Source organism: Pangasianodon hypophthalmus, chromosome 18 (genome assembly GCF_027358585.1).
Source record: "Pangasianodon hypophthalmus isolate fPanHyp1 chromosome 18, fPanHyp1.pri, whole genome shotgun sequence".
In the NCBI taxonomy this organism is placed as follows: Eukaryota; Metazoa; Chordata; class Actinopteri; order Siluriformes; family Pangasiidae; genus Pangasianodon; species Pangasianodon hypophthalmus.
The window spans coordinates 11,379,379-11,399,306 of record NC_069727.1 but is presented as its reverse complement, the minus strand read 5'-3'; the positions used below and the strand labels follow the sequence as shown (position 1 = coordinate 11,399,306).

Here is a 19,928-nt window from a genome sequence, read left to right as displayed (position 1 = left end):
CCTCTATTTTTTTTCCAGAAAGAACAGACCTTGTCTTGTCTCTTGGCTCGCCTTGATGTAAAAGGCACAAAGTGAAATGACCCACTAACAGAAGCAAATTTTATTTTCATATTCTCCTGGCCCTTCCCATTCAATACAACTGGCTTTTTTTAAACGGAAAAATGTTAGAAAAATGGCAGAAACTGGTTAGAGTTTTCAAAAAAGAAAACCCCCTCTCAACAGTGTCTAAATGAACATTTTTTCCAGACCAACTTCAGACAATGTTTAATACGTTAAACGTTTTACGTCATTAAAAAAAAAAAGTCCCACACAACAATAAATATTCATATGATGATATTTTGTTTGTCGCAAGTAGAGACACTGTGTGTAGGTGTGTGTACCTCTGAGCTGTAGGGATATCATCCGCTCGGAAGATGTAATACAGTATGTTCTTGTGATAGAGTTTAAACTGCAGCTTCTCTGCCGGTCCAGACTTCTCTTCCCTCAGGAAAAAGCCCAGCAGCGGCTGGCTCTCCAGTGCTGCGACATCCTGAGCGCAGACACACAAACAAGAGCACCTGACAAATCAGACCCTACAAGCAACACTCATATTCAAAACGTTGTCTGATAAGCAAATCCTGACAAAAAGAGAATGATGCACAAACACGAGTGGCATACCTCACTAGCAGCGTACGTGTAAAGGACTTTGTTCTTGATGACGAACCACAGCCGCTTCCACGGCTTCTTGTAGCCTTTCGATCTTTGTAGATAGCCACTCATAGAGGAATTCTCAGTGTTAGCAGAAACCTGCCAGAGAAAATGGTGTCAAGGTACTGCAGCTGTGTTGGGAATCTACATGACATTTCCTAAACCTGCTGACCCGTGAAGTATTGCTGAGTCCTTCCATGAAGCCAAAATGGCCATGGCTCATATAGTATCATTACAGTTACAGAGAAAGACCCATAGCTCTGGTTCCCCATTTACAATTATGTCAAAAAATTATGAACGATGGCTCACAATTACAGACTGGGAGCAGGAGTAGGTAATCACAACCCATATCACACACTCCATTTATTGGATCAGAATCCCACTAATGGCGCTTTCACAACCATCAGTAACTTTGAGAGTCCAAATCAGCGAGGAATTGATACTGTATTATTTTCACCCATAATTAACTGAACCAAACACACAAAAGCATGTTGGTTGAGGGGTGTGTGCAGCTGAAAACATACTTGTAAAACTCTTTCATTCATTCAAAAACACACCAGGGTTTTGCTACATGTGAAAGCATCCCAAGAGCTTATTTGGGTGATAATAGCTAGTTTTTGAATGGTTGAGCAGTAGTGTGGCACCAGTTCAAAGTACTTCTTGGGTGTGCCACATTAATTGGAAGACAGGTTTAACATTTTTTTAAGCAAATATGTTGATTTTTTTTTTTTTAAAAGCTCTCTAAAAAACTATATAATATAAAACCCATTATGGTGAAGGGAGAATAACAAGTCAGGAATATGTTGTGCTGCTAAACATTCAGCCGATCCACATATTTAGACCATGTGTTAGTCAACACAAGATCTTTGTAATTATACGATATAAAGCTGCAATAACAATATAGTAGTAAATGTAGTTAATGTAATGTAATTAGGACAATCTTAAATGATAACCTCTTTCAGTGCTGAGGGAATCTTCTTTTGTTTTCTAGAGAAGGAGAACGCTGAGCTGCGGCCGCTGGGTGAAACAGCCACCTCGGACTGCTCACCTGAGAGAGAACCAGACACAAAGATCAGTCAGACGAGACACGAGCTTCACTTTCAGCACTGAAAGCTTTAAACTCAGAAGAGAAAGCGGAAACCTTTATCCTTCTGCTGTAGTTTGACATAACACTGATCACACACTCGCGCTAGCTGATTCTTCAGGTACTCCAGATAATATTTGTTTGATGAACACGCCTGGCACACAACCTGCAAAAAAACCACACATGCACTTTGTTTTCATGAATGAATTTCAAACCCGCATTATAATTAATACATCTCCATATCTGTGCTCCAGACCCAAGCTGACCCCTGACCTTGCCGCAGGCCCGGCAGTGGTGGCGTCTCCAGGTGAGGGTGAACTCGCAGGTACAGATCATACACATGGTGGTGCGCAGGTCTGGGATCCAGATAGGAGCTTTAGAACCCAGTGGAGAACCATCAGCAGGTACTTCCTCAGACTACATATGATAGAAACACACACACATTCACACATACATATATATATATATAAAATATAGCATCTCTAGTGCGAATGGCTCAGTTTGCTGCCATCCCCTTTCATATTCAGTGATTTGACTTAAAGGAGCAGTTTTTTTTTTTTGTCTGAGGCAAAATTGCAATTGCATTGAAAACAAAAACTACTATGACAAGACTTCCCCTCTCCCTGGCTGACCCCAGCCCCTGGGTTAAATCTCTCATGCCTCCCGAGTTACCTTTTTAAGAAAAAAAGGCTGGAGCTGAGAAGTGGTGGAGCTAATTTCTGGGCTGAAAAAGTGAAAAAGAAGCCTGGAATACAGAAATTAGTCAGGGGCCTATCTCATGAAGCAGGCTGAACATAGCATGGATTCCTGACTAAATTCCTGCTTAACAAAACCTAACAAATGCAACTGGAGTTAACTTGTCAACAACTTTCTTAATCAAACCAGCTTTAGACAATCAGGCTAGGAGTAATCCCTGAGTGCGTGCACGTAAAGCCATGATGGCATATGAATGCCGTAAGTCTCTTTATAACTATTCTTTAGCTGTAAAACTAGTGTTAAGAGGTCTTGGGAGCTGACAACTTGCAGCAAAATGAAATAAATGACCAAAAAAGTGACCTTCCAGAATATACTATAGCAAATCTGGCTTTTACATACAAGGTGTGTGTGTGTGTGTGTGTGTGTGTGTGTGTGTGAGAATATACAACAGTGATACAAGTACATGGATCTGAGCGTATTTCTCATTTATAGCCAGGGCTTTGGCTAGGAATTCTGGGTCCCATGAGAGGATAGTGGCAGAAAAGAACTACATACAGCAGCCACACACCCTCACACTCCCACTCCAAATACCAAGTCTAACACTTAAGACCTCTCTAGTCCAGTTTGTCCACATTTTTGCTCTCTTTCTTCTTGGGAGAAAAAGTGTGAAAACATACACCACCTATGAGTGGCCCAGGACTCATACCAAAACATTATTTATGCAACATAAATGAATCCAACACAATGACTGTATATATGAGTGAACAACATGGTATCATTCAGTCCCACTGTGTGTTTTTGAAGCCTTTTTGGGCTTGAATCGCCATCTTGTAAGAAGTGGGTCCGCCTCTCTCCTGCCCATATTACGGGATGTGGGCGTGCATGCAATTGTGAAGTTGCAAATTGCAACTTAAGACGCTGCATCATCAACTCAACATGGCAAGCACACTGTTATTAATAAAATATATAAAATGCTAAACTTTAGTGATATAATTTCGCAGGTATAGTGATTTTACCGTTATCAGGAAAAGATTTTAGAGCTTTGGGTCATGACTGAGCTACCATTTAGCTAGCTAACACTGTCCATCATTTAAATCAAAGTGATGTAAGTATTAAATCAAAGTGATTTAAGTATAAGTAGCTAAAGTAAGGTACCAACTAAAAATACACTGGTAAAAAGCAGTCAACATTTACACTCAATGCAAACTGTTTTTTTGAGGGGACAAATTGCTGCTCTCCATGATTTTCATCTAGCTCTGACACCTACAGTAAGTTACACATCTGAATAGTCAAGTGCTCCTTTATGCGCTGCTCATTTTGTCTGTGGAGTTTGTTTAAAACGGAGTGACTGGCTACAGTTAATAAAGTACTTCGAGTGTTCACTAAGGTCGTACAGTAAATCATAAATTAGTAGTGTTAGCTGCCTTGGTTTAGGCCATCACTTGTTTTACTCATGTTGGTTTGCTAGTTCTAATATCAGTACACTGAGCTAGCTTAGATATCAAAATGAGCAACATGCCAGAAAGACTGAAAAGAAATCCCAGCTGAGGGTCTCTTACAACCGTTTAGAGTAGAACAAGACATGGCTTCGCTACAGAACTGTGCAGAGCTTCACGTGCGTGTTGGAGTGTGGAGTATGTCCATTCACGAGGCTCATGAATGACTATCATTGCCAAAGCTGTTAATCACCTTATCAAACATGCCCTTTTATATATTAGCGAATAACACTTTTATCATAAGGAAAAATATTGGGGGAGAAATCAAGGCCAGCTGAACCTGTAAAGAGACACTATACCTGAAAATAATTTGTGGAGCTGTAACTTAAAATGAAAGTTTGTCATCTGTCTCCTTCACTAACAAGGGAATAGGTAGGGTTAAAAATTATACTGCATCCAGCCACCAGAGGGCATCAGAGACATTAGCTTCACTTTTGGATCCCTGTCACAATGACCACTCGTATACTGTAGTCACTGATCCAACATAACACACACACACACACACACACACACAAACGCAAACACAAACACACTCCTCTATTAAGCATATAAAGGAATAGTTTGGCCAAAAACGAAACTCACACTTTGCCTTCCCCTTACCAAAATTACTTTTCTGAATCAGCCACATTTGCTGTTACTACAACTATGTGCTGATGTAGCTCACAAGCTTAAAGCTACCAGGTAAACAGCAAATTAGCATCAAACACACTTGCTCATATGGTTTCTGATACTTTATGAAAACAGTAGAATCTAAGTGGTTTTCACCGATGAGTTTTTTCCATCGTTGGAGTTGGTATGTTTTTTGAGCTTGGATATGATCCAGAAAACTGATCACTTGTCCTCTTGAAAACTTTGGTCTGGGGCTTGCTTAACCTGAACCTCGGGATTAGTTCAAAGTGTCATGTTACTTCCTGTTTCAAGTTTTCTGATATTGCTTAAAGGATTGTTATGGTCAGAGAAGGAGACCAAGCACCTTTTTGATTATACACTCGCTAAGCACTTTACTGAGAACACTATGCTAATACTGGGTAGGGCCTCCGTTTGCTCCCTAAACAGCCTCAGTTCTTCATGGCACGGATTCCACAAGATGTTGGAAACATTCATTTGAGATTCTGGCCCATGTTGACGTGATTGCCTCACGTAATTCCTGTAGATTTTTCACATACGCCTTTATGCTATAGCATACAAAGGCATTCTAAACAACTGCGTGCTTTCAAAACACATAGTGGCAACAGTTTTCGGGAAGAACCACCTATTTTTTAAAAACATTGGCTGTAAATTAAGTTAAAAAAATCCTATATAAAAAATAATCGTATAAATAATATTATATACTTGGTCGCATATAGCAGCCATTAGCAACCAGCAAGCTGTTGTAAAAGACGTCTTGGCTCATGATGCCAACTAAGCTAGGGCCTTGTTTTTTGTAAAACACAATCAATCAATACCAATCCTCACTGGAAAAGTACTGCGTCAAGCTTTCATCTCAATGTGCTATGTGGGCTGTGTCATTTTCTAAGCTGGACATTTGGTCCTTTCGTTTTCTTCCCTTTCTTTTCTAGCTTCAGTCTGATTCATTCAAAGGCAAACATTTCCACTCTAACTGACTCATTATATTGCTTAATTACACATTACAGCCAGGATGCTATTATCTAACCTGCATGCCATATCCTGCTCTCTGTCTGACCATATAACACTCACAGATTATAACACACACACACACCCCTACCTCTTGGCTTCGGCTGGAGATAAATGAGATCTTTTTCCTTGTGTAATCGTCTATTGCTGTGTCGATGGCTTCTAGCCACTCGTCTCTCTCTGTGGCTGAGCTGTACACACACATTAGAGAAGTCAAACCAGCTTGGGCATGTGTTTAATGTCATTCCATTATGTGTGTGTGTGTGTGTGTGTGTGTGTGTTTCTTACCTGGCAGACAGGATGAAAGAACGTTCCACACTCTCAATGTTCAGTTCGTTTTGATAAGCCTCCTGACTGGGCTTGCTTACCTGCAGGACACACACTCATTAATTGTCCTGTGTGTGTGTCTGTGGGTGTGTGTGTGTGGGTGTGTGTGGGGGGGTAATCAGTGTATTTGAGTAAAATGCAGGATAGCTGACCTTCATACCAGCCAGAGACAGCATGCTGTTTACTTTATACTGGCCAGATTGTACAGGAGTGGTGTACAGCAGGATGTCATTAAACTGCACACACACAGAGAGAGAGAGAGAGAGAACATTATGGAATTTTTTTTTTTTATTAACTTCTTAATCAAATAATGTACATCATAACCAACATTTTTGGTCATGCCAAGAGACAACTTTTTAAGCATTTAGCTGCAAATTATAATATTCTAATACTGAGAGTCTACAGTAATGCTTAAAAGAAGTCTTGATTTTCCACGAGTGGTACCATTCCTCATGTTAACTGTAAAAACGGAGACAGGGTGAAAAGCGTGAAGTCACAGTTCATTTTATTGCTCAGTCAAAACACCAGGTTTCAGGCTTGCTCATGAATCCTTCAGCCACTCAGGATTAATTCTCTAAGATTTGATTCTGATTTTTAAGCAATGTTATCATCTCTTCATTCTCCTAGATGACTCTTACCTCAGAGAATTAAACAAAACAGGGTTATTTTTATTTTTTTTTAAAAATGACAAGGTGGTATAATGCGGCCTGATGCAAAGTGTTTTATTCCTTTTATACTGCAGCATTTTGGCCATGAGTAATTATTTTTTTTTTATTAAGCCGAGAATAAAACCTATTTTTATCCATTTATAATTGTGTTTAATATTGTGGACTGTCCGTCAAACAATATAATTCCTTTCCCTCCCTTCAGCCTCACATTTTCCTCTCTTAAAGTTAATAAGACAAGCCTGTAATGTTACAGAGAAACTGCAAAGCACACATTTCTCCTGCACCTGCTATTATTGTGTAGCACTGTACTGCCCTGACCCCAAAATTTTGCCAGCATACACACACACATAATATATATATATATATATACATACATACACACACACACACACACACACACACACACACACACATACACACATACACACATACACACACACACACACACACCTCTTCACTGACTAAGTTGCGTGTGCAAGACACCCAAGATGGTAGGAAGACACAAGCAATATTTTCACTTGTGATGTGTAAAGACAACACGGCTCATATCTGAAATGCTGGCCAACAGCCTGCTGATTTTTTTGCTCATGTGCTACATCGTCATTTCAGCAATTCATAAACTTGTTCATTTTCCTTAGTCTGTATTACTGCACTTAACCAGCTAACTATATCTGTATATACATTATTATATTATTATTCTGTTCATCAAGTTCGCAGGTTCACACCACTCTGAACGATACATGTCCAACAATGGCGAGTCCAGTTATCGACTAGAGGTGACACACCTAACAACCTGGTGCAGCCAAAACAACCAGGACCTCAACACACACAGAACACAGGAGATGGTCACTGATTTTAGGAGGAAAATGCTATCACACTTCACACTCGGTTGTCATTCAGATTTTTGGGCACTCTTCTGTCGTGGGACCTTAAATGGAAGACATCACTTCTATTACAAAGAAGGCCCAGCAGCGACTTCTCTTCCTGCGACAGCTAAAGAAGCACACACTCCGACAAAACATTTTATACAGTTTTATGCAGCCATCATCGAATCGATCCTAACATCATCTGTAACAGTCTGGTTCACTGTCGCTTCTGCTCAGGCCAAGGCTAAGCTGTAGAGGACTGTCAGCTGCAGCCTACTATCCTTACAGGACTTATACCTGGCTAGAGTAAGGAAGCATTAACCCTAAAACCCTAACCATGCTCTTGTGTATGTGTTGTATGTTGTCCCTATATGTCTGCGCTTTGTACCAAGACAATTTCCTTATACACGCAAAAGTGCTAGGTGAAATAAAGTGATTCTGATTATGTTAGGTACCACTTCTTCACCTAGGAATTTAGGTTTCTGGGTAAATGAAACATGGGACTGGCTAAGGAATTCATCTTTTTTCCAACCATTTCACTAATATTGATGCTCCACAGTACGCACATTAACATGCAAATATAAAATATTGTCAAAGTATCAAAAACAAATAAATTGTATTTATAGGTAAAAGAGTCAAAGGGACTAAAAGTAAAGTCTCTCTCTCTCACCAGGAAGAACATTCTGGGCTGCATGACCTTCCTGGATAGTTTCATCAGCGTGCCCTCCTTCAGAAACACCTGCATGAGGAAATCCATCATAAATTCACTCATTCGCTCACAATAATAATGGCACAGAGAGAGAAAGAGAGAGAGAGAGAGAAAGAGAGAGAGAGACAGTTTTAACATGTACCCTTCCAGGCTGCACAATTTCATGATGCCCGTTCAAACTGCACTGAACCTGCATTAACTTCTGGAAGTTGTCCTGAAAGAGAAAAGGGAATGTCTGAGCAATAACAAAAAAAAGACAAGCTGCTGAATACTAATTTCTCAACTTTAATTAAATCCCCAAGTATCATGTAACTCTGCTAAACCATTCAGGTGAAGCCATGTTATATGTCGTAATATTGAGAAAACACTGGGGATGAGATTAAAGGAGCTTTGGAAATTGACAAATTTCCTACCAACACCCCATCATTAAATCATTCTGGTTAAGAGATCCTTCTTTAGTTTTCCAAAATAACAAGGCTAATTTGGCTGACTAACGGAATTAATGGAAATCTGTCTCACCCAAAATCTTTTCTGGTGGAACCTTTTAACCTTAGGATTAAACTAAATCACTAACAGCGCTGTCAGAGGGAATCTCTGTGTTTGTGTGTAATGTCCTACCCCTTGTTTCATGATGTCATTGGCGTGATTCGCAACTTCCTTCACCACCCCAAGGGCAGCTGAGTAAAGACAGAAAGAAAAACTGTCAGATAAAGTTATTGGAATTGAATTTCACACCTGCACTACATATACATAGGAGGATCTTTACTCGAGAATAGATTGAGGAGGTTATTAACACCTCTTTTTTGCTTTCTTAAGCCTTTGCAAGTGTCTGAAATCACATTATCACAACCTGCCATTACATAAACAATTTAATCATTCAAAAATACCTAACGAAGTACAACCACAAAACTACAGAAGTATTTTCTTCTTGTATTTTTTATTGTAATTTTTTTGTATATTTCATTTATTTATATGCAAAGTTGGCTGCTGCAGTAAATTCATGGACTACACCAGGCAAGGAAAAGCTAACCAGATGGAAAAATAACACGCCTGCAGTGATTCTGTCTCAAATCTGATTGGAATTCTTGAATGTGATTGGTCTGATGGTGTTGGTTTATTTTCTCTAAAATTGTATAATCCTAAGTAAAAGATTTCTGTAATTAAATGTTTATTTAATGTTTATGGAAGGAGTCTTCGATGTCAGTTGATAAGTTTTCCTTCATGGGAAAGTCTTAGACAGAGGCTTTCCCTCTTACATGACAATCATTTTTTTTTTTTTCTTATTAACTTTAAATAAGAAATAAAAAAAGAAAGAATGTCTGTTTATAGCTGCTATACCATGAGTAATAACAGGAACTAACTTGTCTTGTGGATGTTCCATAGCATTAAATGTAATTATAAATGTTAAAAATCATGACCTGTTGTTCATACTTAAAAATGGTTAATTTTTGGCAAATCACTGTGGTTTAAGACCAGTAAAGTACGACTGGCGTGCTGTTAAAGGAAACTGCTCCAATTCAGCGGTAACGGCCCTCCACTTCACCTCTTGGTGTACTGCACCAACTTGTCATGGATTATTTTCCTTTAACAGCATGCCCTGTCAAGCTTTATTCCTTACATGAGCTACTAATTTCACTGGATATATTGGAGGGTGGAGTATTCATTTAAAATCTGCTGTGTATTTTGTGTACATATAAGTTACGGAGTTATGTGTGTATGCTGTGTCGTTACTTTGTGTGTCCTTGTAGTCAGATGAGTCTTCAGGAAGATTTTTCAAATAATCTGAAAGGGAGAAAAACAATTGTGTGGCTTTTCTAAAGTTTTTAACATGCTATCATATTTCGTTTTATTGAGCTAGTTATCCTATCTTGATATATACAGTCATGGGAAAAAGAAAGTACACCTTCCTTCAATTCTATGTTCTTAGTTGTCAGGGCCTAAATAACAATTGTGTGGTCCTCACCAACGTCTATAAACAAACAAATAACCTCAGGTGACAACAAACCCTATAATTCAGTATCATGTAGAATCTTCTTTAGCAACAATAACTTGATGTAAATGCTTTCTGTAGGAGTTTATCAGTCTCTCACATCGTATTGGAGAAGTTCTGGCCCACTCCTTTTTACAACATTGCTTCAGTTCATTGATGTATGAGTTGATTGGCATTAGTTTATGCACAGCTCTCTTAAGATCCTGCCACAGCATCTCAATGGGGTTGAGGTCTGGACTTTGACTTGGCCAGTCCAACACCTTGATTTTTTTCTTCTTTAGCCATTCAGATGTCGATTTGCTGGTGTGCTTGGGATCACTGTCCTGTCACATGACCCAATTCTGGCCCAGCTTAAGCTGCTGGATAGATGGCCTCACATTTGTCTCAAGAATATTCTGTTAAAAAGTTGAGTTCATTGTTGCCTCAATGACTCCAAGTTTCCCAGGTCCTCTGGCTACAAAACAAGCCCAAATCATCACCCCTCCACCACCATGCTTGATAGTGGGTAAGGGGTGTTTGTGGCGATACGCTGTGTTTGGTTTTTGCCACACACGGCACTGTGCATGGTGACCAAACATCTCCCCCTTGGTCTCATCAGTCCAAAAGATATTGTTCCAGAACTTTTGTGGTTCAGATGCAATTTTGCAAATCTAAGTCTGCTCCATATTCTTTTAGAGAGATATGGGGCTTTTTCCTAGCCACCATTCCATGAAAGTCATACTTGTTCAGTCTTATTCTGATTGTGCCATGAACATAAACATTTAATGAGCTGACAGAGGCCTGTAGGTCACACGATGTAGCTTGTGGGCTTTTCTTTATATCTCTGAGCATTAAAAGGATTGACTTTGGACTGAATTTGCTGGGACACCCACTGCTGGGAAGATTGTCAACTGTCGAAGGCTCTCCACTTGTAAACACTCCTTCTTACTGTAGAATGGTGAATTTCAAATTGTTTGAAAATGGCCTTATAACCCATATAACCCAGCAACAATTGCTTCTCTGAGGTCATGGCTGAAGTCTTTTCTTGAGTGCTCCAGAACACCAAACTGCCAAAAGTTCTGCCTGTATAGAGGTAGTCACACTTCTTGATGATTAAGTAATCTTGTGCATTTCATTAGCAACACCTGGCTGCTAATTACACTTATAATGATTGTGGAAGTAGGAAGGGTGTACTTATTTTTTTCCCTACCTGGTTTCTGAATGTTGGTTTATTTTTTGGGAAAAATGACTACATTTTTTGAATACCACACAATTGTTATTTGGGTCCTGATAAGTAAAAACATTGAATTGACGGACGGTGTACTTTCTTTTTCCCACGACTGTATATAGCCTATTTAATAAACTACTTAACTCTGTAACCAGCTAACTACATGTAACATAATTATAGAAAATGTTTATAAAGTTAAGAGTAAGTGTTTGAGATGTAATCTGCTTGCTGCTTTCACAGTAAGAGCAACAGCGTGTTGTGTACCTGTCAGCAGGAGTCGGTACTGTGGAATCCGCTGCACTGGTTTCAGTAGGTAATGCTTTAAAGCCAGACTGGCACAACGAGGACTCGTCTACCACCACATAGAGAGGAGAGAGAAAACCATGCAGCATTCAGACTTTTTTCATTTTAAACTGATATCAATCTTACAGTAGATGAGTAGTGTTGGATTCCAGCTCCAGGGAGGGCATGCCTTGCATGTTTTTATGTTTTCTTGCTCTAACAGGCCTGATTTTGAAGCTAGTGCAGCAGCATATAAAGTTGAGAACGCTGCATTAAGCCAGTCATTATTTCAGACTGACTGTTCATTCTCATTTCAAATAGGCTGCAGTAGATGGACAGAAATGTGATATGCTTATAATTAAACAAATCCTAAATTTACACTAGTTTATGATTACTATATTATTATTACAAGTACAGTCGAGTACAAAAGTTTGCATCTCACATTGTTATGTTTTTTGAGAGGCACGAAGTAAAATGTCCCGCTATTTTATAATTTATCTACAAAAACAATCCAAAAAGAGCAAAATGAAATGTGGGTGTACTGGGTTACAAAACAACAGTCCAAAACATAAAGCAAAATTGACAGAATATTTTATGCACAGGAAACGTCTGGTTAGGGATATATATACTGATGTTCAGGTTGGAGCCCCCTGGGGGCATTACACATTGTCCAGCAGGAGAGGAGAGGAAGACAAGAAGATTAATTAAGGGTGGGAAGATGGTTTTTTGTTTAAGAGTGGCGTGTCAGCATTATGTCTTGGAAGGTGCTGTCTCTCTCTCTCTTTGGAATTTTTTGTTTTGGAGATTTTGTCATAAGTCCATACTGTCAACTATTTAAAAAAAAAAAAAAAAAAAAAAAAAAAAAGTGACCACCACCTTAATCTTGCTTGAGCTGGCCCTTTCTACATGTTCAAGGACCTGAGCTGAGGTGAGTTAGCCTCAGTGGTTTGCAACCCTAGTTATAGGCACACATGTAATTAAGGTATGGAATTTATGCTCACATAAATTTGAACATGGAAGGACAGTTGTCTGTTCGACTCAGGAGACAATAAGTAACTAGCCATCTTAGGACCTAGACAGTGCCATTTACATCAGCGTAGATAGTATGTTCCTGGCCTCGTAACACTGAATTTTAAGCAACAGTGACAACAGTGTCATTCTCCTCCTCAACAGGTGGCAGTATCAACACTGAGTAATTCTCAGTCTCAGTGAACTATGACATATTTATGAGTACTGGCTCATATCGTCTGGCCAGATGCACTATTAGAACGTATTAGGACCCACCCCTGTCCAGGATGAAAGGAAGTAGAAGGGAAGGTTACACACGCAACAGTGGAGGACCGCTAAGACACCTGGGTCACTCGGGATGACGAGAATGGCTAGAGAACAAACGTGACGAAGCAGGGACCTTTTACAGGCAACTCATGTGAGGTCACGGTCACGAGGTGATGACTTCACTATTAGTAATTTGCAAGGAAACTAACTAACGGGAATACTTCCACAGGAAACTGCTATGGAAGTCCAGTTGTAGAACCACGGTTACATATGTTTTTGTTATGTGATATTGAACAAACCACCTCACACCCAATGTTTGTGTGTGATGGACTCCAGATCCACTGCAGCCCTGACCAGGATAAAGCAATTACTGAAGATGAATGAAGGAATGAACATCTGTAAAACCTAACATGCAAGATGTCTTACTGATAAACAAAAATTCATTGTCTCCTTCATTTTATCCTATGAAGGGCAGATAAATTTAAAATAAACACAGTACTGCTAATAATACATCACTCCTTAAACACAAGCAGAAACGCACACAAACGTACACCCCTACCTCAAACTGACGTACAACAGTGGCGAAAGAAGGGTTCTTGCGGCACTGGTCGTCCAACAGAGCCACGTTGCGATCGAACTCTCGGATGTATGTAGAGTACATCTTCAGATACGGTCCCTTCTGCACAAAGATGTCAGCCAGCCTCTGGTGATCCGACCTGTGTGTTTAGGATCACACAGAAATAGTTTAAGAGAACTTAAAAAATACTGAATGCTGTAGTCTTCGTGCCAACATGAGGATAACGTGCCACAATGAGCAAAACCTTCATTACATTGCCCTTATGCTGCTTGATCTCTTTTCAGTAAAAAAACAATCAACAACAACAAACATGCTTTTTAAGGATGTAATACTGCCTTTGTCTCAAAAGGGAATGGAATTCCCTGCATTTCACTTTCATCAGTGTGTTGCAGTCCTAATCGAGGGTGTGGTTGTAATCAGAGATGATGAGAAAGGCAATGGAAGGGTTGTTCTACAGGAGGCCTTACCATCCATATAAAGGAACACCCTTTATAGTTTCTCATTGCTTCACAGCATGCTGTTATAAGAACAGAAATGTTCCCTATTTTTGTGAAGAAATTTCTTAGCACTAATATTCTCACTAAGAAGCTGGGCCAAGTTAAATTCAGTCCAATTACTGAAACTTCATAAACTCCAAAATAAATAAATAAATGAATGAATGAATGAATGAATGAATGAATAAATTAATTAATAAATCAGGTAATATTCATCTAATTAGGTTTAATTTCTTAAAGAATGCACTTGAAAAAGCACAAATGGCTCTAACTTCATGCTTCACACAATTTACTTAAAGTCAGAATATTAAAATTAGCAATAAATGTCTTCCATCAAGTGAGAAATTTTAACAACTGAAAAGGGGCACAATGTTGAGAAATGCCAATTTCAACTCCACAGAGACCCAGGTAATATAATATTGTGCAAACAGAATGATGAAAAGTTATGCAATTATGGTTATATGAAAATGTAATATTGGCGAGCCGTTCCCAACATGTCTACTAGGAGGGTGTGTGAGTGTGTGTGTACCAGTGTGCGACTCTCTCCTCCAGCTCTCTCAGCAGGTCCTTGTTGAGCTCGTAGAGCTGAGGCAGGTAGTAGAGGATCTGATTCAGCACCCGCTCCTCCACCACAGGCTTCCCACTGGCACGAGTCGCTTTGGCAACCGCATCCCGGAAGTCCTGTCGAGAAAACAGAGAGGCTGTAGACAAGTGCTTCACTGTACAACATCAATCAGCAGTCCAACACAAGGTATCTGTACACTATAACATCTATACACACTATAATGTCAATATGCTACAGTTAGCAAAGTGGAGTGGTCCTGTCTGAGACTTAAAAAAAAATTGCAGTCAGTCAAACTCAATTCAACAGCTCGGAAAAAAACACCACCCAAACACACAACCCGAACATGCAACACTTCAAAGAAAACCAACAGAAACACCATATGTTTTGAGTCTTAGGGTGTTTTTCCACTGCACATTCAAAAACAACAGCTGCCCAAAGACATAACTTGGGGTTCTAGTTCGTGACAACTGGAACTGTAGTTCTTACAGTAAAAGCAACTACATTCTTAGATTAACAAAATCATGTTTAGATTAAGACTGATAATACTGGCTGCTTGGTTATCACCTTCAACTCTCCTCACTCTTCTAACTACCTACATTTCATATTAGTTTCATTCTAGTTGCTGAGTAATATGCTTTAAGATGAATAAATGACTTATAAACTGGGATGTTAAGAGGTAACAAGCTTTATATCAGCTGCAAAGAAAATATTAACAAAAAGACTCACTGATTAAGTGTGAATTTCTTCAATCCTAACAATTCAGAAAATGGCGAAATTACAGTGTTTTTAATTTCATCTGACTGTTGACAAAAATAACAACAACAAAAAAACATGTAAGGATGTTATCACATTCAGTGAACTCATATCCCATAATGTTATATCATATATAAGTCATATATAAGTTATATCTGCTTTATGATGGAACAATGTTTTTATTAAAAAAAAAAACAAAAAACAAAAAAAAAAAAGAAGTATAACACACGCTGCAGAACCAAAAGTCCAAGGGGTGGGGCTGGATCTGATCCTTCCTATAAGACTATAACTCTAACCTATAATCCCTAACCCCTAACCTTAACCCACGAGACAGCATACAGGACGAACAACAAACACCCCGAGTTGTCTCCACCCTGGTAAGACGACTCCGCCCCGGTAAGACGAGTTGGATCAGGTCCGACTGCACCCCCTGGACTTTTGGTTCTGCAGTGAGGGGTACCCTGCACCCTTCCACCACTCTACATCAAGGACATGCAAACATTCACACAATACGAAGTCTTGCCAATCTCTCTGTTCGTGTAAGTTCTGGGCCTTTTGTATCGTGATAGCTATTACGGTGTTTGACTCTTGCCTTGATCTTTTGACTGCTCTTTGGAATCACCCTTTGTCTGGAAATATTGTGTATTGTCGTGCTTGAACCTGGCCTGTTTTGACTGTCTGAGCATGCATGTTGTGTGACACAGTATATGCAACCAATCAGCAGCGATCACTGATGCGTCCAGCTCCAGTCTTAGTGCCAGTCTTGAGCAGGTACCAAAACCACACAACTAGAATGCTTGGTAATGGATTGGTAGCCAATTTTTAAAAAAAAAAAAAAAAAAAACACTGTTCCAGTGTTCTGGTGCCAAAAGATTCAGCACTTTGTGCAGTGGCAAAAGGCTCTTAGTTTTACTGGATCAGTTTGCACAGGAAAGGACCAGGGGAGTTTTGGTATGAAGATAATCTCTCGCTTACTCCCTCTCTGCCTCCCTCTCACACACACGTGACCTTCTTAAAGGCAGCTGTTAGGGATCATGGCCAACTGCGTGGGCACCAGAGGGGGTGGGTGTGACCTCTTTCCTAAAAATCTCTCCGTCTCTCCCTCCTTTGTCTCGCCACGTCTTTCCTTCTGTTCCTTCCCTCTCTATTTTTGTTGCTGTTTTCTTGCTACACTGCACGATCGCTTTCATTCTGTGTTGAAAGAGATCGTGTATCTTTAATTCATTCCTTCTCTTCCCTTTGTCTCTGATCATGTTTAAACCTGGTGCACTCCTCCACACTCTCATTACAAGCACAGGCTGAAATAAAGCCACAGGTGAGTATCAGTGTGTATCAGTGTTTATACTGTGCTTCAGTGCTTCCTGTGAGGAAAGAAAGATCATAAATCACAAGCAGGATTTGTTAAATATGTACGCAAACATTTGTCCTATCTGTTTTTTCTGTCCTCCACATGACAAATCTGTTTTTCCCACATTTTAGTAATGATTTATATTTACTTACAATGTGCAGCAACTTCAGAACGTCCACAAATCTGTAACAGACATGTTTTCATAACCGTTATATCCTTTCTATATATAAGCATATGCGTTATAATATTAACAAAAGATGGACAAGATGGCAAAAATATCATACAAATTGTGTATCATATTTCAGTATCACTAAATGTAATTTTGCCAACAAAGTATACAAAGTTCAAAGAGTTGGACTTACTTATGATTTTCAACAGGAAAAAAAATGTATCCCAAATGTAGTCAGTCTATCAGTTAAGACATTTGGTGTCTGATACTTGCTTGAGTTTTGCAGAGGAGATATGAGGTTAATGTAGTTAAAATGTATTGGAAGAAAATCCATGTGCAAATCTCCATACTTGCTCCAAAGACAATGTTAAACTACATATCATGTATGTTTATACGCAGAGTCTGCATTTACAAAAGTAAAAAAATATTATAATGTACATTACTTCCTGCTTTTCGCTACGGTTCTGTCCCAGGCTGTGTGTGCATGGTGTGAATTTAAACAACTTCACCTCTTGTCTCCGAGCAGAGTGGTATCAAATTGTGCTTAAGACAAAGCGTTTCTGGTTATCCAAAATGGCCGCCCCCTCTTAACATAACACTAACACATACACTTTCAGAATTAAAGGTACTAAATTGTGGTACCATTAAAGGGAACATGTTTTGTGCACCTTTAATGTGCATATTTTACTTGCAAACCTTTACAAATAACGTAATAACCTTTACAAATAACTTTAGGCACATAATTAGACCTTAAGATCACAAAAATCTAAGGTATAATTTAAGGAACACTTCTCTAAAAGCTACTGAAACACCACAGGCACTTTTCCAAGTAAAAGATACAAACTAAATACATACAAAACATGTCCCCTTGGGGCAAGTCATTCTGTGACTAAACCACAACGTCTCAATATAAAGATTTATGGAAAGGATTTTTGTTTGCGATAGATTTCCATTACTAATACTTAGCTTTATTAGCATTGTAGCTCCAGTACAAACAATCTCAGACATATCAGTCTCTCGGCTGATGGATTACTGTCACGTTTGTGCGTTGTGCGTGCGCACATGGAAACAAACACACACACGCGCTCACACACACACACACACACACACACACACACACACACAGATGAAACAACTTACAAGTACACAAATACTATGGTTTTACTCACACTTTCTCTGAGCTCATGATCTCCTTGGCAATGTGAACCACTTTATTCCTTTTTGCTTTCTCGACCTCCTAATGAGAGACACACACACACACACACACACAAATCAAAATCACAGCAGTCATATGCAGCTATAGCATCAGAACACTGTAACACTTACACTCTCATTGCATCCAACCATCTCAGGTAAGTAAAAACACACAGCTTCATATCAGTGCAGACTCCCGGATTTCACCCTCACATTGGGGTGTGTGTGTGTGTGTGTGTGTGTGTGTGGTTATGGGGAGGGTTTGAGGCTGTGGGTCTTTATTTGGATCCAGGGTCTGTCTCAACATAAGTACAGTTTGACTGAGTAGACCTCCTGTTTCTCACTGTGTGTGTGTGTGTTTGTGTGTGTGTGTGTGTGTGTGTGTGTGTGTGTGTGTGTGTGTGTTTTCACCAGAGAATAGTTAACAGAGAGAGAGAGTACAATGGAAGGAGGTTTGTTTAAAAGACTAGACATGCTAAAAATTGTTGATGTTTTTAAGATTAAATATAACCATGTACCAAGATGTAACAATTTTCACACCATTTTGATCAGAACATGAATTTAGTGCTTAAATTGCATTTTCCTGTTTTGTCTGTGTTTAGTGATCACGATTTGGCGCTTTGATAATGAAACACTCGCCTGTATTAGTCAGCATGTTTCCATTTAAGAATCACATAAAAATACTGCTACCAAAAGTTTATTTATCTTTTAAAGATTTTAAAGATCCAGAAACAAAAAATCTGTAATTACATGTCAACTGCACAAACCTAAAAAGGCAGAAAATCTGCTGCATAAAAGTAGGAAATCACTGAACAGGCAGCAAGATTGAGATCACTGACAGCATTATACATTATTATATTAAAATACACACAGGGTTTATGGAAGATCACATTACCATGCTAAACATTTTTTCAAAAAAGGCAGAGGCTTGTAGATATTTCGATGATTTCTAGTTTTTTTTAACTTTTAAAAACATCAGTATAGGAGTACTAGCTTTAGTATTACTTGGGTTTGGATCAAAAAAGAAAAGTAGTGGCATCACCCATCCATAATAAGCAGGATTCTCCACCATAAGGCTATTTTAATCACTCTGAGCTTAAATAATGGCTTTGGGCTGGTAGCTATCATTTGTCAAAGTTACATTTTTGGGATAGTTGGGTCATTAAATTCTCCAGAAGTCCTCTAACATAGATATAGGGAGTAAGACTTCATTCTCAGAGTAGTAATAATACAACTACACCGTCTGAGCACTGAATACAACCAGGTCATTTCTGTAGTGTGTAGCACTGACACACAGCTGTGCTGTATCAACAGTTCAGAATCACCATGAGATTCTCAGAGATTTCAGAACCCATTAATTATCCAGTTGTTTCACTGTGGAAAACTGAAATCTGAGAAAATTATACATGAAGTCTGAATTTAAGAAGCACTGTATTAAAAGTGTTAGTTTACTGCATGTTCAGAAAGAAGGTATTGTACATTTCAGAGTACAAACGCTTGTCATGGCTTTTATAACTTTAGAGGATGTGGGTGTAATGTAAGCTTAAAGCACATCTACGGTACATAACTGGACCTTAGGAACTCTTTTGAGGGCACATTTACAATGGATATAAAAAGTCTACACACCCCTGTTAAAATGGCAGGTTTTTGTGATGTAAAAAAAAGAAAAAGAAACCATGGTAAATCATGTCAGAACTTTTTCCATCCTCAATGTGAAATTTACAACATACAGAAATTGTGAAAAACAATCAGAAACAAAAAATAGGAAAAATAAAAATGTAACAATAACCTGAGTGCATAAGTGTGCACACCCTTTCATAATTGGGGACGTGGCTATGTTCAGAATTAACACATTCAGTCTCATGTTCAGAAGTAATTGTCAGACAGCTGTCTTCAGTGAAATTAT

At 39.0% G+C, this 19,928-nt stretch overlaps 1 protein-coding gene across 1 annotated transcript in view; it reads right to left on the bottom strand.

Moving 5' to 3' along the window:
* The window catches only part of fgd6 (FYVE, RhoGEF and PH domain containing 6), a 34,755-nt gene that overhangs the window by 2,407 nt on the left and 12,420 nt on the right, over positions 1-19,928 (bottom strand). The window contains exons 4-20 of the mRNA XM_026923171.3: positions 17,998-18,065; positions 16,812-16,842; positions 14,523-14,674; positions 13,482-13,638; positions 11,630-11,717; positions 9,900-9,950; positions 8,787-8,845; positions 8,311-8,382; positions 8,130-8,198; positions 6,078-6,161; positions 5,887-5,966; positions 5,690-5,789; positions 2,045-2,188; positions 1,829-1,937; positions 1,641-1,735; positions 658-786; positions 381-529 (exon numbers count right to left, since the gene is read on the bottom strand). Of these exons, the coding sequence (XP_026778972.3) occupies positions 381-529; positions 658-786; positions 1,641-1,735; positions 1,829-1,937; positions 2,045-2,188; positions 5,690-5,789; positions 5,887-5,966; positions 6,078-6,161; positions 8,130-8,198; positions 8,311-8,382; positions 8,787-8,845; positions 9,900-9,950; positions 11,630-11,717; positions 13,482-13,638; positions 14,523-14,674; positions 16,812-16,842; positions 17,998-18,065 (1,637 nt within the window). The remainder of the gene's footprint in view (positions 1-380; positions 530-657; positions 787-1,640; positions 1,736-1,828; positions 1,938-2,044; positions 2,189-5,689; positions 5,790-5,886; positions 5,967-6,077; positions 6,162-8,129; positions 8,199-8,310; positions 8,383-8,786; positions 8,846-9,899; positions 9,951-11,629; positions 11,718-13,481; positions 13,639-14,522; positions 14,675-16,811; positions 16,843-17,997; positions 18,066-19,928) is intronic.